The sequence below is a fragment of the Carcharhinus amblyrhynchos genome, chromosome 3 (assembly GCF_965287045.1).
Source record: "Carcharhinus amblyrhynchos chromosome 3, sCarAmb.v2.hapA, whole genome shotgun sequence".
NCBI lineage: Eukaryota > Metazoa > Chordata > Chondrichthyes > Carcharhiniformes > Carcharhinidae > Carcharhinus > Carcharhinus amblyrhynchos.
This window is the reverse complement of record NC_137326.1, coordinates 10,559,836-10,578,208: the sequence shown is the minus strand read 5'-3', so window position 1 is coordinate 10,578,208 and position 18,373 is coordinate 10,559,836. Positions and strand designations below refer to the sequence as shown.

The window sequence follows — 18,373 nt, the reverse complement described above, 5'->3', positions numbered from 1 at the left end:
CAGAACACTCCTTGTATCTCATATTTTATGCCCCAGGAAAGTCTGGAGATAAAGGACTCATTGGAATTTATCCAACCAGCACCTCTAGCTACCTGGAGTAGAACTTGTCATAACAGTTCACAATTCCTGATGATGTTACAACTATGGGCATTTCTGGCCACAGTTCCAGTGGCAGAAAGGTCCTGGTAATTTTGAGGCGTTATTTAAATTTGGCAGGCGCATTCCATGGAACCAAACAGATCCTTCCAGTGTAACATGCTAAATTGAAGTCTCAAAATTGACCCCAGAAAGATGATTTGCTATGCCAACTTAAGGGGTGTGGAGGTATGAGGCAGAGGGGTGATAAAACAAGTGACTGGAGGAAGAACAAGAAAGAAAAAATAACACTTATCTGATGGGCCTCTTTACTTACAGTTGAAGTGATTAGGTGGTTAGAGTATGCCCAGCCCTCACTCCAGCTGATCGAACGCTGGTTCAGTTAATGTCATTGCACTCTAATTTCCATTATAAAAGTGGCCTGAAACAAGCAAGCATTTTGCACAGCTAGCAGTAAGCCCCTTTCAAAATGGAGCCAGCCACATTGTGGCATTGCAAGGTATTTGATCCTTGGCAGTGAAAATCAACCTCAAACTGCATCTATTCTTGGGTTGCTTCTGCAGTTATCTACACAAGAATAGGGACAATTATGAGTGTGTCTTTATTGACAGAAATGTAAGAAATCTTGTTTGTGCTGTGTGTTTATGTGTGTCTGCCTGCCTTTGATTTTGCAATTTATTTTGCTTCCAAAAGTTCTGACTGCAGTGTGGTGAACTGTGCATGTCTGAAGTTGTTGCTTTTCTAATACTACTTTGTGTTGTGCAATGATTGCGTTCAGCTTTTGATAAGAAAACAGTTGCATTTATACGTGTGTGTGTGTGTTAATATATAACATATGTATATAAATTCTAAATAAAAATAAAACTCAATCATTGCAACTCTTCAGAAAGGATTGGCTACCCCTGGGTCACCATCATGAGCTTACTATCATGAGAACAGCCTACCAGCCTTTTACTACAAGCCTTAGAAATTGTGCTGAGCACAAAAATACAGAGAATAGAGAGCGAGGAAAAATTGCATGGAATAGGTGCTCTCAAAAGCTGGCTCTAAACTCCACATCTGTCGCAGGGTCTTTCCCTCAATGTTTATTAGTCGTTTTCTGAAAAGTAATTCAGGCTGTTACCTCCCCTCTGGCTATCAGCAAATTTGTGCGAACCTCGATGATGAGCAGTGCCAGGCTACTTAATACACCCGATTTGTCTGTCCTGTCTTTCCCCAACATCCTCACCTGTGTGTTTTATACTACAGACTGCTGGATAGTGATCAGGAAAGGAACTGACTGAATTTTGTTCCTCTCTCCTCTGCCCTGTCCCCTTCCTAAGGCTAATGTGTAGATATTTTTACTGCAGTTATGATCAGGTAACTGAAACTGAATACAAATGGAATCTGGTTTGCTTGGTGTGATATTTGCATCAGGTTAACCAGACAACATTTTAACAAATTCACATATTTAAATGACAGAGTTCCATTGTGTTAATTTCTTCAATTTCATTTTTACTTTATGCCCTTCCCCCGGATTGGTTTGAATTGGATTTAATGGTCTAATCTTTGTCGTGATTTTCTGTGTGCGACTAAGAATAAGTAAGAACTGTAAATTAACAATGTAGTTGATAAATTATGTGTATCGTGAGGCCAATTTTCAGTTCTTTTGCATTGTTACAAGATTATTTTCAATTTACAGCATTATTCTAATGTGACCTAAATATTTACTTTTGACTACTAGATTGAATTTTCAATGCAAAAAGCATACAATTTTTCACCCACAGAAATATCAATGGCAAACAAATACAGTATATTTAAAAAATTCTGAACACAATGAGTGGAATTTTATGAGAATGATTTTGTGTCCAGCTAGCATGAAAATGGGAAAGTTCCTGATCCATTTTTTGGACGAGTTTTCACGGCCTGTCTTGTGTACATAGTGCATGGAAAAATGGTCTGGACTGTTTCTAGCTGCTGCACGCAATAGGTTGGGCTTAATTCACAGTCAGCCTGCATATATGCAATAGCAACTACAGAGGGAGTTATTGTGCATGTGCAGACCTCTGATTTGCACATGCACAATTCTAACAGCAGAGGTCTGACAGACAGACAGCGAGCTATCAGGCCCCTGTTATTGCAGGCAGCCTGAATAAACTCTACCACTCTACCCCCCCACCCCCACACAACAATCATGGGAGCCCACGGCTAATCACAAACCTTACACTGCCCAGAATGCAGCCACCATCACCTGATCGTGACTCAAAACAGGCTTCCCCTCCCCTCTCTGATCCAATCGCAGGCAGAGTGGCAGTGTCCCCACCCCACGATCCGATCACAGAGAGAGTAACAACGGGCCGCCCCGCCGGGCAATGCTAGAGGGCCACTCCCCTTGCTGTCAGCCTCCCCAGGGGATGGCTCGATAGCTTCTGGTTCTGCTGGCAAGGCCAACACGACTAATTCCCATTCATGGGGAGCAGGTGTTTTCCTCGCTGGAGAAAACTCTCCAGTCAAGGCCATGAAGGCAAGCAAGTCCGGATGATTGAGTACCAGGCTCACTAAACACATGTAGATTAACATTTAAGTGATTTATTCAGTCCCTCCCCCATTCCTGGCGAGAGGCTGACCTCGCCAGAAATCCAGCTCGCGTAAGATCAGGAAAACCAAGAAATCGGACATGAGTCTGATTAATCGACTCTCACGCAATTTTACCAGCTCGCTCCACCCATCAACGGGCGGGGTGAACCGGTAAAATCCCAGTCAATATCTCTGTGCTTTTATAGCAATAAATGTGAAACAATCGCACAGTTGACAAAATGGTATTTCCCAATATCAAAAGTACTTTCTGTCCGCAATGCCTGGTGATCAAAAGCACATGTTCCAAAATTAATTCTTGTGGGTTTTTTTATACTATTACTTATGAATTTCTGTAATTCTTCGCTGATTCTAAATTTGCTTGTCTCCCTTTTTGAATAATGCTCCTTACAGTTACATAACTGCCATTCCATTACACTGAAATTGTCACGTTACATGTTTTCAAAGATGACGGAATTTTGAAAATTGGCCTTCTGGTTAGTAATCAGTTCATATGTGTTTTATCATGTCTGGAAGGAGTGTTTAAAGTTGTGCAGGAATTCACTGTGGAATATTCATCAGAATGGTACAGGTTGTTGTTTTGTTCTGTGCAATGTGTAGTTGCCCTTCAACTTTGTTACATGTATGTGGAATGTTACCTGCGTACGTCTGTGTATGTGTTTTTTAACAACGCATATCCCTCGGATATAAATTGTATTCAGCTTCAACCTAGCCATGCCTACAATTGTATACTGACAATAAACAACATTAAAACTAAACTAAATTTTTATCACTTTTTTTTTAAAAAGTCAAAAATACATTTGATTGAAACTGAGAGCTTGTTCCAAAATCTGGAACAAGGTGAGGGGCAGAGTTTTAGCTGCAGCTGAATGTCTATCCATCTGAGTAAACAACTAACATTACAGTTTGTCATGGAAAGGGATCCAAATTGACTTGGCTAGGCAGCTTCATTGGTACAAAATAAAAGAGCTTGCAGTGTTGAAACTGCCATGAGATGTCACTGCCGCCCACTTCAGAATTATTCTGTTATATCAATTTGCATATCCTGCTGAAAACATACAGGACTAAGAGGTTATCATAGTACACACTTTATCTCTCCTTTTACTGGATTATGTTACAGTGAATAGACTGACTGACTAATCAGGGCTGACTGACCTTAACCTCCAGAGCTACACACCGTGGTCAGGGATTTGAGCCCTAATGGACTGGAACAGAGGCAGGCTGGAGCTAAACGTAGCCCCTTGGGCCAGCATGCTAGTTTCCCAGCTCCATCCCACACCCTCTTTCCCCACAGTGGTTTTTGCAGCCATGTAATGCTGTCAGGTGGCCCTGCAAAAAATGCAGGTAGCAGCCAACACCACCAATTAAGGTCAATTCAAGGAAGCCAACTACAGTTTTCTGGTCAGCTTCCAGGTTCGCAGGTGTAGTGACCAGTTTAGGTGACTGGAGGTGGCCTCCCAAAAACAGATGGGTTGGGTGGTGAGGGTAGTTTCAGTAATCCATGTGGATCTAGAGGCCAGAGGTTGCCTTTGCAGGAGCTCCCCCCACTCTCCACCATCCCCACCCGCCCAAAATGGTGACCTAGCTTCTGTGACACTTATGTGACATTAAAAGCATTGGAGAGAGATTTAAGCACTCTTTTTTTTCTTAAGTGTCTTTGCAGCACCTTTTCAAACTGGAAGGCCTCTTTTTTTTTTCATTTATTCGTTCATGAGATGTGGGTGTCGCTGGTGGCCAGCATTTATTGCCCATCCCTATTTTCCTTGAACTGAGTGATTTGCTAGGCCATTTCGGAGTGTATGTAAGAGTCAGCTACATTGCTCTGGACCTGGAGTCACATGTAGGCCGGGCTAGGTAAAGGCAGCAGATTTCCTTCCATAGAGGACATTAGTGAACCAGATGGTTCACTAACAATGGTTTCATGGTCATCATTAGACTTTCAATCCCAGATTTATTTTAAATTCAAATTTCGCAATCTGGCGTGGTGGGATTTGAACCTGCGATTCACCCTGAATCTCTGGATCACTAGCCCAGTGACAAAACTCTGAGATTACCCTAAGTCTCTGGATTACTAATCCAGTGACAATACCATTACCTCCCCTGATAGGCTGTCCAGTTTTGAAACCCCACCTATCATCCTTAATTGGATAGCAAGTCTACGTTCTGGCCATTAATTGGCCACCCTGGGGAGCATTACAACAAGCGGGAGTTTCCCACACTGTACAGGTCTTTAACTCACACTTCAGCCTGACGGTGAGGATTAGGTGCCTGCAGAAAAGGTCCCGACCCACATCTTTGCCAGGCAACTTGAATATTCAGCAATCCAATTACAATAATGGCAGTCAGTTCTTATTTTCCATACCCCTATGAAATCAGCATGGGACGGTCAGCATGGGATTGTCAGAACAGAATCTCCACAGTCAGAAGTTAATTTCCGTGGCTTGGTATTCTTTTATAGCATGTCAAATAATTAACTGTTCAACTGAATGGAAATTTATAGAAAATGTTAATCAACCACACGTTGAAATAAAGTTCACCTTCAAGACCATGGTCAATGGCCAGTTAAACAAATCTTACCTGACACTGGCAGCATGGTGACGCTGCTGCCTCATAGCACCAGAATCCAGGTTCACTGTCTGTGTGGAGTTTGCATGTTCTCCCTGTGTTTGTGTGGATTTCCTCTGGGTGCTCCAGTTTCCCCTCGCAGTCCAAAAATGTGCAGGTTAGGTTGATTGGCCTTGCTAAAATTGACCCTAATGTCCGCGGGATTAGCAGTGTAAATGTGTGGGGTTACGGGAATAAGGCCTGGATGCAATGTGGGTGGTACAGACTCGATGGGCCGAATGGCTGCCTCCTACACTGTAGGGATTCTATTCTATAATGATAATGACTGTAAATTATACCTGTGACGAACGAAATGTGTACATTTTAAGTGGTCATGTATTATCTTGTTTCAACTTGACTTTTTGACTTGAGAGGTTCTCATTTCAGAACCATTTCATACTCATAAGCAAATCAATTGACAAAGCTTCCATTACTGTTACTCATGGACAATTGCTGATAATTACTGCAGATCAAAACAAAGACAGCCTTTGTGTTTCCCGTACCTAATTATTACAAAGCTTTGCTATCATGTTTTTACTTTCTGCTGCATTTTTTCTGCCCTTTTACATGCCTTCAGAAGTGTAGCGGCACAATGGTAGGCCTTCAGTTCTTCATGTTTGTTTTTGTTGCTTTATCTGTTCACTACCTACAGCAGTACCAATGATTAAAGAGGATTGAGTTCCTCCTAACTAGTAAAGCTATCAAAAATGTTATGCTCTGACTAGCCTGGAAACGGATTAAAGGCTTACTATTTTCAATGTTTTACTTTAAAAAAAAATCTGAGGCTATAAATCTAGATCTCCTGCCTGGCATGTTTGTCATCCCTTTGTTAACGGTGAATTTTATTATTTTGTATTTGATTAATTAGATAATGTGAACATATTTCATTATGATGAATATTTGACTTTTTTTAAATGTGACTGCAAAAGAAGTAAGTGGATCAGGACACTGTTTACATATGCAAAGAAGTGGAAAAATGAAAACTAAACTTTATTTATAGATGGGCGTTCTTTCCTTTCCAACTCAAAATGACCTGACCCTTCTCCATCTCTAGGTTTTATTTAATAGCTCTACTGAGACAGCAAAGCATGATTGCCAACATAATGGCATCTGAATGGACTTTCTGAAGTAGGCTATTTCAGGGTATGATCCAGTTTAAAATTTCCCTCGTATAACAACAACTGTTGGGAATAGTCAAAATAAAAAGGAAAGAAAAGAACATAAGACTTGCATGGGTGGAAATGAATCAAATAGTCTGGATCAACCATTTCCAATCCAGGCCATTGTTAAGACCCCTACTGATGTTACTTGCAAGAGTGTCTCAAAATCCTCAGAGGATAACTGGAAACACTGGTTCTTTGTGATGTTTATTTGTTTGGAATAATGTGATGAACCATGTACATCCCAGTGAGGAACCAGTTCAGTCATTGTATAAACAATTAATAAAGAGTAAAAGAAAAACACACAAGAAAGATTAATGTACACAATGACACTTAAAACAGTATTTAGTTATTAATATTATCTAAAATTACTGCTAGCTCCCAAAATATGCTAACATTCCCAAAACATGCTAACATTCCCAAAACATACTGTGACACCATTTTTCCCAAACCACATCCAGTTTAGTGACTCTGAGTCAAATCCAGTTCATAGTTACCACAAGATAGCCTTCTCCTCTTTATCACAGCACCACTTAGATCCCAGTAGCATACAAGCCATCTCTAAACCTCGTAAGTGTTTGGTATATCCCTATAATCACTAATCCCATTCCCAGCTGAATATCTATACAGTTTTTTTGAAAGAGATAATTACATGTATTGTATTTAGTGGGAATGACCTCTGCATGTCATTGTTGGGGAAATGATTTTGTAAATTGCTAGTCTCACTGAAGCTTATGGAATTTAAATTAGTGCCCTCAAACTCTGTGCTCATATCTCAAGGCAGCCCACTACCAAACCACTACAGATACTGTACTCAAACAAAATGCACACTAAGACGTGCATGACCTGCATGTACATAGTGCCTTTCAAGACCTAAAGAAATCCCAAAGCACTTTATTGGGCTGAAGTACCACTCTGATGCATGTTGTAACTACGTGACCAAAGATGTGTGGGTTAGAATGATTGACGGTGCTAAATTGACCATAGTGTCGGGGGATTAGCGGGAATAGGGCCTGGGTGGGGTTGTGGTCAGTACAGACTCAATGGGCCAAATGGCCTCCTTCTGTACTGTAGGGATTCTATTCTATGACATGGCAAACTGCAATTCAATCTTCAGGAAAGAAATCTGATCAGATAGACTTTGAGACTCATTAAGCTTTCGATCTAATAGCAACATCCTAAATGGCACATGCAATTCAAAACAAACCCAACTCATACCCTGGTTAAAATAATCAGTACCAATTTCAGAACTTCACCAGTAAATTTATGAGTCTCAGACGTTCTCAACTGGAAGTTTACATTCCCCTAGGGATTTGCAAGAATATTTCAAGTGGTCCACCAAAAAGAAACGATTAACCTCATTTCATCTTTTGTCTCAAACCGCAGCCCTCCTGATCCAAAAGCTTTGTTTATTCTGTCATTCTGAGTTAGCTGTGGCCAATCTAGTTGTTTGGCTCTTTTGGCCCTTTGGACAAGCGGTACAAAGCCAACAAGTGCAACAATTACAGGTGGGACAGAGTCAGGGAACATAATTTTTATTCAGCCAATGTGATGCAGGGGTGATCTGGTTCAGAGAAAGAGGCAACAACAATGGGCCAACAGGCAGTACATTGAGGCTGTCACCAGTAGCATCAAAAAACACTGTATTTCCTCAATTAATTCAGTAAGAAGCAGCAGGTGGTGAATAATAAGTGACAATCGAGTCATCAGGGAGATCTTCCTCTTTAGATCCACCCACTGGATGCCCACAGTAGTGTGATTTAGGACCTGTTTCAGCTTGCATCTTGCCTCTTTGACTAGAATAGTGGAAAAATTTGCCTCTGACTAGAATAGTGGAAAATTAAAATTGCACCTAATTTCCAGTTATCAAACTAAAGGAGGTGGACTTATGACTGGGTTTTAAGTTACTATGCAATAAATAGATTTAACAACTGCATGTATTAAAAATAGATTTGCTCTGCCACAGATATAACCCTAAATATTACAAGCATTGTGCAATTCTTTCATACCTGTGAAAGAACTTGTTGAATGCTCCAATGCTGATGCATTAGTTCAAGCTTTAAGTTAATCAGACCCTAAACAACATTAAAATCTTCCAAATTAAATGTTAATTCCATAATCTCAGAGTATCCAACATGATATTATGGAAGACACTATTGAGAACATCTTCAGCAACAACTTGCATTTATTTAGCATCTTTGATAACAATCCTTTACAAGAGCATTATAAAGCAAAATGTGACATCAAGCCACATAAAACAATGTCAGGGTAGGTACCCAAAAGCTTTGTTGAAGATGAAGGGTTTAAGGAGACACTTAAAACAGGAAAGAGAGGCTGAGAGGTTTACTGAGGGAATTCCAGAGCTTAGGATCTTGACAGATGAAGTGCGGCCACCAAATGTTGGCATTTTCAAATTGTTAGACAAAAGTTTCATATTATGTCTTTCAAATGGAATTTGAACCTAGAACCTTCTGGCACAGAGGCATGAGGACACACCCACTGCACTTAGCTGTCACCTGAACACCTTAGCACAGGATAGTGTGCTGAAGTACCACTCTGACTGATGCATGTGGTAATGACCAATCCAAAGGTTAGGTGGATTGGCCATGCTAAATTGACCCTAGTGTCGGGGGATAAGCAGGGTAAATGTGTGGGGTTACGGGTATAGGGCCTGGGTGGGATGTGGCCGGTACAGACGTGAAGGGTTGACTGGCCCCTTGTACTGCAGGGATTCTGTGATTCTATTCTATGACACAGCAGACTACAATTCAGTCTTCAGGAAGGAAATCTGATCAGATAAACTTTGAGGTTCACTCAGTATTCAATCTAATAGCTGCATCCTAAATGGCACTTGCAATTCTAAACAAACCTAACTCTTACCCTGATGATTAGAACAAGCAGTATCAGTTTCAGAACTGCACCAGTGAATTCATGAGCTACTTGAATCAGTAACATATGGCAGAGGCTTTCAACTGGAAGTTCAAGGGATTTGCAAGAATATTTCAAAGGGTCCACCAAAAATAGCCGATAACCTCATTTCGTCTTTTGTCTCAAACCACAGCCCTCCTGATCCAAAAGCTTTGTTTGTTCTGTCATTCTGAGTTAGCTGTGGCCAATCTAGTTCTTTGGTTCTTTTGGCCCTTTGGACAAGCAATTCAAAGCCTACAGGTGGGACAGAGTCAGGGAACATAATTTTTATTCAGCCTTCGTGATACAGGGGTGATCTGGCTCAGAGAAAGAGGCAACAACAATGGGCCAACAGGCAGTACATTGAGGCTGTCACCAGTAGCATCAAAAAGACACTGTATTTCCTCAACTAATTCAGTAAGAAGCAGCAGGTGCTGAAAAATAAGTGACAATTGAGTCATCGGAGAGATCTTCCTCTTTAGATCCACCCACTGGATGCCCACACTAGTGTGATTTAGGACCTGTTTCAGCTTGCATCTTGCCTCTTTGTCTCTGACTAGAATAGTGGAAAAATAAAATTGCATCTAATTTCCAGTTATCAAACTAAAGGAGGTGGACTTATGACTGGGTTTTAAGTCACTATGCAATGAATAGATTTAACAACTGCATATATTAAAAATAGATTTGCTCTGCCACAGATATAACCCTAAATATTACAAGCATTGTGCAATTCTTTCATACCTTTGAAAGAACTTGTTGAATGCTCCAATGCTGATGCATTAGTTCAAGCTTTAAGTTAATCAGACCCTAAACAACATTAAAATCTTCCAAATTAAATGTTAATTCCATAATCTCAGAGTATCCAACATGATATTATGGAAGACACTATTGAGAACATCTTCAGCAACAACTTGCATTTATTTAGCATCTTTGATAACAATCCTTTACAAGAGCATTATAAAGCAAAATGTGACATCAAGCCACATAAAGCAGGTGTCCAAAGGGTTTAAGGAGCCTCTTAAAAGAGGAACGAGAAGCTGAGAGGTTTATTGAGGGAATTCCAGAGCTTAGGACCTAGGCAGCTGAGACACAGCCACCAATGGTGGAGCAACAAAATCAGAGATGTTCTAGGGACTAGAATTAGACAAGGGCAGATATCTCAGTGGACTGTGCGGATAGTGATGATGACAGAAGAAGGGAGAGGTGAGACCAAAGAAGGATTTGAAAACAAGGAAGAGAATTTTAAAATCACAGTGTTTCTTTATAAGCACCTAGTGCAAGTCAGCAAACATAGTGGTGATGAGTGAATGGCACTTGGGCTGAGTAAGGACGTGGGCAGCAGAGTTTTGAATGGTGTCAAGTTTACAGAGGATAGAATGTGGGTAGCCAAGCAGAAGTGCACTGGAATACTTAAGTTTAGGAGTAGAAAGGCATGGATGAGTGTTTCAGCAGAAGATGAGCAGTGGCAATGGCAGAGTCAGGTGATGTTACAGAGGTAGAAATAGGTAGTCTTACTGCCAGAAGTTCATCATTCATTTCGTATCACGTTTCCAAACTTGCTCAATGCAGCACTCGCTCATTACAGCCCTGTGCAATTTACAATCAATCCTCTGGTCATACTGAGTAAATTAATACATATGTTTAATTGTGTGACTAATTTTTATACAGAAGAAATACTTTTGTTACTGGGGGTCTGTAGAATTTTTATAACATTGGGGGCAAGAGGTTCCTCAGAAACAAAAAAAATTAAGAACCTCTGAAGTATTTGCTAGCAATAAGTAAGGAACCACTGACTTCATCATCAGGGACTCTTTTCTTCTATTTTTAAATTTGCCCTTTGTCAATTCATTCTTATCAAGTCTGTTTTGTTTTTTCTTTGCGTGACAGAAAAATGGAGTCAGTATCAGTAGGAGTTAGACCAAAAAAAATCACCTTTGATTCTTCCAAGAGTTTTTAGAAAGTTGTGTGGGTCTGTTGTAAATTTTGTAATTTAATTCATTATTTTAAACTTTCCACAAATTAAAACAAAACAACAACGGTTAGGTGAACTTTGCACACCTAACTCTGTAGCATATTTGCAGAATAGAAACTTGCAGAGGAAAAACTTTGTTTTTTTACACACAAAGGCAACTTCCTTTTTTTCGTGTTACTACTTACTCATTCGCACAAGGCTGACATTTGTTGCCCTAATTGCCCTTTAGAAAGCAGAGGTGAGCCATTTAAGCAACTTGCAGGCGATACAATAATGGTTAAAGTGATAATGGTTAATAGTGAGAGCTTAGTGATTTTAGAATTAGCAGATCAGATCTAAGCTGTGCAGGAGTTCCTCAGAGCAATGTCCTAAGCCCAACCATCTTCAGCTTCCCTCCATCATAAGGTCAGAAGTGGGGATGTTTGCCAATGACTGACAAGTTCAGCACCATTTGCAACTTCTCCAATAATGAAGCAGTCCATGTTCAAAGGCAGCAAGACCTGGACAATATCCAGGCTTAGGCTGACAAGTGGCAAGTAACATTCATGCCATGCAAGTGCCTGGCAAAGATGATCGCCAACAAGAGCAAATTTAACCTCCAAATGTTGACCCTTGATATTCAATGGCATTGCCATCACTGAATCCCCCATGATCAAGGCTTACCATTGACCAGAACCTAAACTGGACCAACCGTACAAATACTGTGCCTGAAAGAGCCGGGCAGAATCGGAGAATTCTGTGGCAAGTAACTTGCCATCTGGCTCCCCAAAGCCTGTCCTTCATCTGTAAAATAGAAGTCAGGAGTGTGATGGAATACTCACCGCTGGCAAGCTCTCACAATTGTCAAGAAGATGAATGCCATCCAGGACAAAGCAGACTGTTTGATTGGCACCCCTTCGATAAATATTCACTCCCACCACCACCAACAAACAGTTTGTACCATCCACAAGATGCACTAAAGGAACTCACCAAAGCTCCTTAGGTAGCAACTTCCAAACCCACAACCATCACTACCTAGAAAAACATGAGCAGCATTCACATAGGAAAACCATCACAAGCCACTTCCAACCCTGGCTTGGGAATATATTGCTGTTCCTTCACTGTCACTAGATCAAAATCCTGGAATTCCCTTGTGAACAGCAGTGTGGGTGTACCTACACCACAGGGTCTGCAGTGGTTCAAGAAGGCAGCTCACCACCACCTTCTCAAGAGCAACTAGAGATGGCCAATAAATACTGGCCTACCCAGCGACACCCACATCCTGTAAACAATTTTTTGTTCAAATTCTATCCTGCCTGTAAAGTATTCACTCATGCTGCTTATCCTTTTAAATTGTACGTTGTTTGCTCATTATCCAAATATTGGCAAGTTATTTGCCCATTGGCAGTCAGCACACCCAAGTCTGATCATGTTCTCACTTGATGGTTCAACATATACACTGGAATCCTGAAGTACTTTCAAAGTGTAGGAAACACAGCAGCCAATATGCGCATGACAAACTCCCACAGAAACTTGTGGTATTGATTGAGGGGTAAGTATCAGCCAGAACACCAGTGATAAGGCTCCTGCTTGTCTCTGAAATAATACTGTGGAATCTTTCACGTCCACCTCTGGAAGCAGATGGGACCTCAGTTTAACAGCTCACTGAAAGACAGAACTGCGTCCAACTTGATTTTCATACTAGGCCCTGAAGATGGACTTGAAACCAAAACCTTATGACTGAGGCAGAAGTGCTACCAACTGAGCCCTGGCTGATATATAAATCTTGACTGGTTTCATTTATCCACAATAAATTTACTTTTCTCCTCTTCTCTCCTGGCATTTTCAACTTTAATGCTATCCTACAATTTGTTGCAGCCACTCACATAGATTTTAAAGAATTAACAAAAAGGATCAGTGCTTGATCTGAAATATGAACTAATGACAATTGTACAATGCCATTGTTACAAAAGAGAATGAGTCTATTTTGTACATTTGTGCATATAGAATAACAAATTGGTCACAAAATAGTAGTAGATTCAACGGGCGAGATAAGTTGCAGGACAGAAATTATCCATGGGTGTAGTGAAGGCTAGATTCAGTATATTTGTTTTTTAATTATTGTGGAGACTGGAGCACTCTACAGTGTGCAATCGAGGGTATGTTGGAGAGTTTTAATTTTTGGAGGTTAAGCTTCATGTGAAGATGAACTTGCAACTTCAGTAAAATAGGCAATGTCAGATTGGCTGCTTGCCTCCTTTAGGCCCAAAGTCAAAATTATCCATATATATTTAATTCTCACTCACATTGTCATATACACAATAATAAGGAAGCACTTATGTAAAGAAATGCATCAGATCCTGTCAACAAAGGCAGAAGACAGCAATGAAACAAGACAGAGGCATTGCAGGCAGCTATTCTTCAAAGTTTGTAAGGGTCAGTGGCGGTTAATTTACTGAAGAACCATTTTTCAACCACACAAGAAATAAACACTGACGTTCTTCTGCTATTTTAACAAAGGTATTAACCAGTTAAAAATAAATGGGGTAATCTCTGTTTTAAAATAGAATGCCACCATAATTTCTCCATGATCAAAACTATAGTGTTACCATAACAAACAGCATATTATTTTGTTAATACATTAGAAGAATGTACAAGATTCCTTGTTAATACACTACAAACCAAGGGGTTAGTGAGGGGTATTCTCTGATGAAATGGTGCGCATCTTTTTAAAAAAGAGCGCACTGAAAAATCTAGTCTGGTAATGTTGGAAAATTCACCAAACTAAATAGGCAAATTTTCTGTTGGGACACAATTGCAAACTTCCTATCCACTTAATAGAAAACCTATAAGAAGTCAGAGAACATAAAGATTGTTCCTTCAAAACTTCTACTGGTGTTTGAGTAGTTACAAATAAATACTTATGTATTTGTAACCCACGTAAGATGGATTCAGTCCTGAAATCAGCACTGGCTGTCCATCCAGTTGGTCTTAGTTGATCAATATTGGCATAACGATTAAGGATCGTGATTAGGTTCATCTGAAATTAATTGCAGTTCACTAGCAGGAAGTTTAGTGGTGTTTAATGAGCACGCAAATTGAAAACAGATATGAAAAGCTAAATTTCAAGTTTGTGAAAATAATTTCACAAGTGACTTTTAAAGCTTAAATATTCTCTAATCACTGCTTATTTCTAGACTTTCATTTTATTCATCACAAATAGCAATGAACTTAGAACATTCCTTCCAGTCTGTCACTTACTGTGGTTAGCAGGAGGTAAAATATTAAATCCAATGTAAAGTGTGAAGAGAGAGGAAAAAATCATCTACAATGGAGGAAAAGATTCCACTAGAAGTGTATTTGGATATTTGATTTGATCTATTCTTGTCACATGTATTACCATATAGTGAAAAGTATTGTTTCTTGTGTGCTATACAGACAAAGTGTACCGTTCATAGAGAAGGAAAGGAGGGAGTGCAGAATGTAGTCAAAACAGTCATAGCTAGGGTGTAGCAAAAGATCAACTTAATGCACAGTAGATCCATTCAAAAGTCTGCTGGCAGCAGGAAAGAAGCTGTGCTTGAGTACGTTGGTACATGACCTCAAACTTCTGTATCTTTTTTCTGATAGAAGAAGATAGAAGACAGAATGTCCTGGGTGCATGGGGTCCTTAATTATGCTGGCTGCTTTGCTGATATAATGAGCTTACCCCTGCCTGATTCAGGCAGTGCTAAAATTCCATGTTGTTAACCCTACAATTGGGAAAGGAAAAGTAAAAACAATGGAAAAACTCATTGTATTATGGAGAAATCAGATAAGTTTAGTTCCATGTTTGTATTGAGCCAGTTCTTGGGTATTCTTTTCCTGATTCTTTAAAATGGCCAGTCCTGTCCCATCTCTGCTTCTGGGTTCTATTTATTCTTTCACACATCAAATATATGACATGATTTCAGAAAATTCTGAAGCTTTTTGCATTTTTTTTTGTTTGTTTTTTTTAGTGTTGTTTGCTCTCTTCTGACCAGAAGGATGCAGTGGGGCTGATGGAAGATACCTTTATAGTTGCCAAGAGGCTAATCTCTCTGGGTTTTTTATTTTCCTCTCACTTTGTGGAATGTCTGGAATTCTTTTCACCCCCTCCATTTTCTCCATCTTAATTATCTTCTCTGGGAAATCATGGCTGCAAGCCAGTGGCTTTTCACATGATCGTGTAGAATACATTGGGGCTCCAGAATGCTGCAGTGACATGACACAAAGTGCTAAAAATTGTTCCTTTTAAAATTTGTGTTTCAGCTGTTTCCTGTTCAGTACCTCGGGGCATTTGTAAGCAAGTTTGAACTTCACTGGAATACCCTGGGATAAATAATTTTTGGTCCATCACTAGGCTGTCACTGTCTGAATACAATGATTTGTTGACCCTTTAGGCAAGCAATCCATGCAGTACAGAAGGCCAATCAGTCCCATCCTGACCATGCCAGCCCTGTGTAAGAATTATCCAGTTTTTATCCCCTGTTCTTTCTTAGAATCATACAACATCTACAGTACAGAAGGAGGCCATTTGGCCTATCGACTCTGTACTGACCACGTCCCACTCAGGCCCCTTTCCCATAACCCCACACATTTACCCTGCTAATCCCTCTGACACTAGGGTCAATTTGGCATGGCCAATCAATCTAACATGCACATCTTTGGATTGTGGGAAGAAACCAGAGCACCCGGAGAGAACATGCAAACTTCACACAGTTGGTGACCAGAGGCCGAAATTGAACCCATGTCCCTGGTGCTGTAAGGCAATTGTGCTAACAACTGTGCCACCCTAATTCCCAATAACCTTTCAGTTATTTTTCCCTTTCCAAATACATATCAAGTTTCTTTTAGAAAGTTAGTATTGAATCTGCTGCCACCACCCCTTCAAGAAGCATTCCAGATCATAACTTGCTGCGAAAAGAAAATACTCCTCAACTCTCCTGCACTCTTTTTGGTAACTAATTTAAATCCATTTATCGACCCTCTGGCCAGTGTAAATTGTTTCTTCTCCTTTATTCCATCAAAGTCCTTCATAATTTCAAACACATCTATTAAATCTCCACTAATCTTTCTCTGATTGAAATAGCAAATCCCAGCTTTTAAAATCATCCCACATAACTGAATCTCTCATCCCTGGAGAATCTGTTCTGCATCTGCTCCTTCCAAAGATGTAATGCCCAGAATTGACTTAGTACTTCAATATTCAAACTGAGGCTAAACCAGAGGTTCTGCATAATTGAAGTTGCTTTTGTACTCTGTGCCCCAATTTGTAAAATTAGGGATCATGTGTGGTTCTTTAATGGCCTTTTTAACTGCCATCAATAATTTATAGTATGTAAACCCCCAAATGTCTCTTTAATGCTGTCAGCTGATTTTCTTATAGCAGCCTCTGTGTATTTTTGCAGACAGAAGTTAGCAACATTTTAATTTGAAGAAAGTGCACAAGGGTATCGATGCCCTTAAGTTTCTGTAGTAAAATTCCAATCGTATTACAATTTTCCTGGGCTTGCTGCGCCTCTTGTTAAACTGTGTCCTTGGGTTGAGTTATGTTGGTGTTATGTGACAGGTGAGGAAGGTGCCTATTGTGGAATGATTATGTGGTAATTTCATGTTTTGCCATTCCAGGTAAAGACTGAGATCAGTGTCCAAAGTAAGCACCAGACACTGCAAGGTATTGCGTTTCCAATTCAGGAAAGTGCCATTGCGGCCCTTCTCTTACTTAAAGAGAAGAAGATAAATTACATCCAGCTGGTATGTAATTCCATTTTCATTCAATGTAAACTGAATTAATTTCAGCTTTGTAAGGCCACGTGTAACGAAATATATTGGTTCTGCATGTATCCCAGCGAACACTACGAGATTAATATATAATGGGATGCTTCCCTTGGGACAATTTAATTATACTTTAACACAACTGATGTTATCTATTAACTGGGTGCAGAGTAATAAAATACGTTTAGATTCAGGTAACCTGCTTGAGTGAAAGGAAAAGGGTTATAGTCACCATTAAAATTAAAAGAAAAGTTTCATGCTGTTATTCTACTTGGGTCTCCTTAATTTTATAATACTGCTGAAATACTATTCAGGTTTGCACTGGTGCAGTCTAGGCTACACGGATAGTAGTTTCTTATCTATGACATGTCTTTATTTGGACATTATGCAAATATCTAATGCTAATATTCCAAGAGTTGTTTTATCCAGGGACTTCATATATTTAGTTGAACAAGCAGTCACATTGCATGAGTGTAATCGCACACATCCTGCATGTAACCATGTAGATGTAAAGTATAAGTATTAGGACAGAGGTGAGGAGACATTCCTTCACCCAAAGAGTGGTGAACCTGTGAAATTCATTACTACAGTAAGTAGTTGATGCCAAAACTTTGAAATATATTGAAGAGGTGGCTTGATATAGCACTTGGTACAAATGGGATTAAAGGTCATGGGGAAAAAGCAGGATTAGGCTATTGAGTTGGATGATCAGCCACGATCATAACAAATGGCGGAGCAGGCTCGAAGGCCAAATGGCCTCCGCTTGCTCCTATTTTCTATGATTCTATAATGAACAGATCTTTTCTAACTGAAGGGAAGGTGATAGCCTAGTGTATTATCACTAGATTATTAATCCAAAAACTCAGCTAATGTTCTAGGGACCCAAGTTTGAATCCTGCCACAGCAGATAGTTTATATTGAATTCAAATTCCACTATCTGGAATTCAGAATCTACTGATAACCAAGAAACCATGGTCGATTGTCAGAAAAACCCATCTGGTTCACTAATACCTTTTAGGGAAGGAAATCTGCCTTCCTTACCTGATCTGGCCTACATGTGACTCCAGAGCCACAACAATGTTGTTGACTCTCTACTGCCCCCCAAGGGCAACTAGGGGTGGGCAATAAATGCTAGCCATTCAACAACGCCCATGTCCTACAAATGAATTTAAAAAAAGACTTTTGCTTTGATGGCCATATATCACAAAAATAGAAGAGTTATCACGTTCTCACTTACAGCAATACATTTGTTAACATACTGCTTCCTGGTGTTTTCCTATGATAT

General features: G+C 39.9%; 1 protein-coding gene across 3 annotated transcripts in view; it reads left to right on the top strand.

Annotated features, from left to right (window-relative positions):
* The window catches only part of twf2 (twinfilin actin binding protein 2), a 103,508-nt gene that overhangs the window by 73,619 nt on the left and 11,516 nt on the right, over positions 1 to 18,373 (top strand). For 2 of the 3 annotated variants that reach the window (XM_080181369.1, XM_080181361.1), the window contains one exon: positions 16,942 to 17,067. In XM_080181369.1, coding sequence (XP_080037495.1) covers positions 16,942 to 17,067 — 126 coding nt within the window. Of the gene's footprint in view, positions 1 to 5,851; positions 5,870 to 16,941; positions 17,068 to 18,373 lie in introns of all 3 variants that reach the window. The other variant, XM_080181352.1, reaches the window with a different exon arrangement.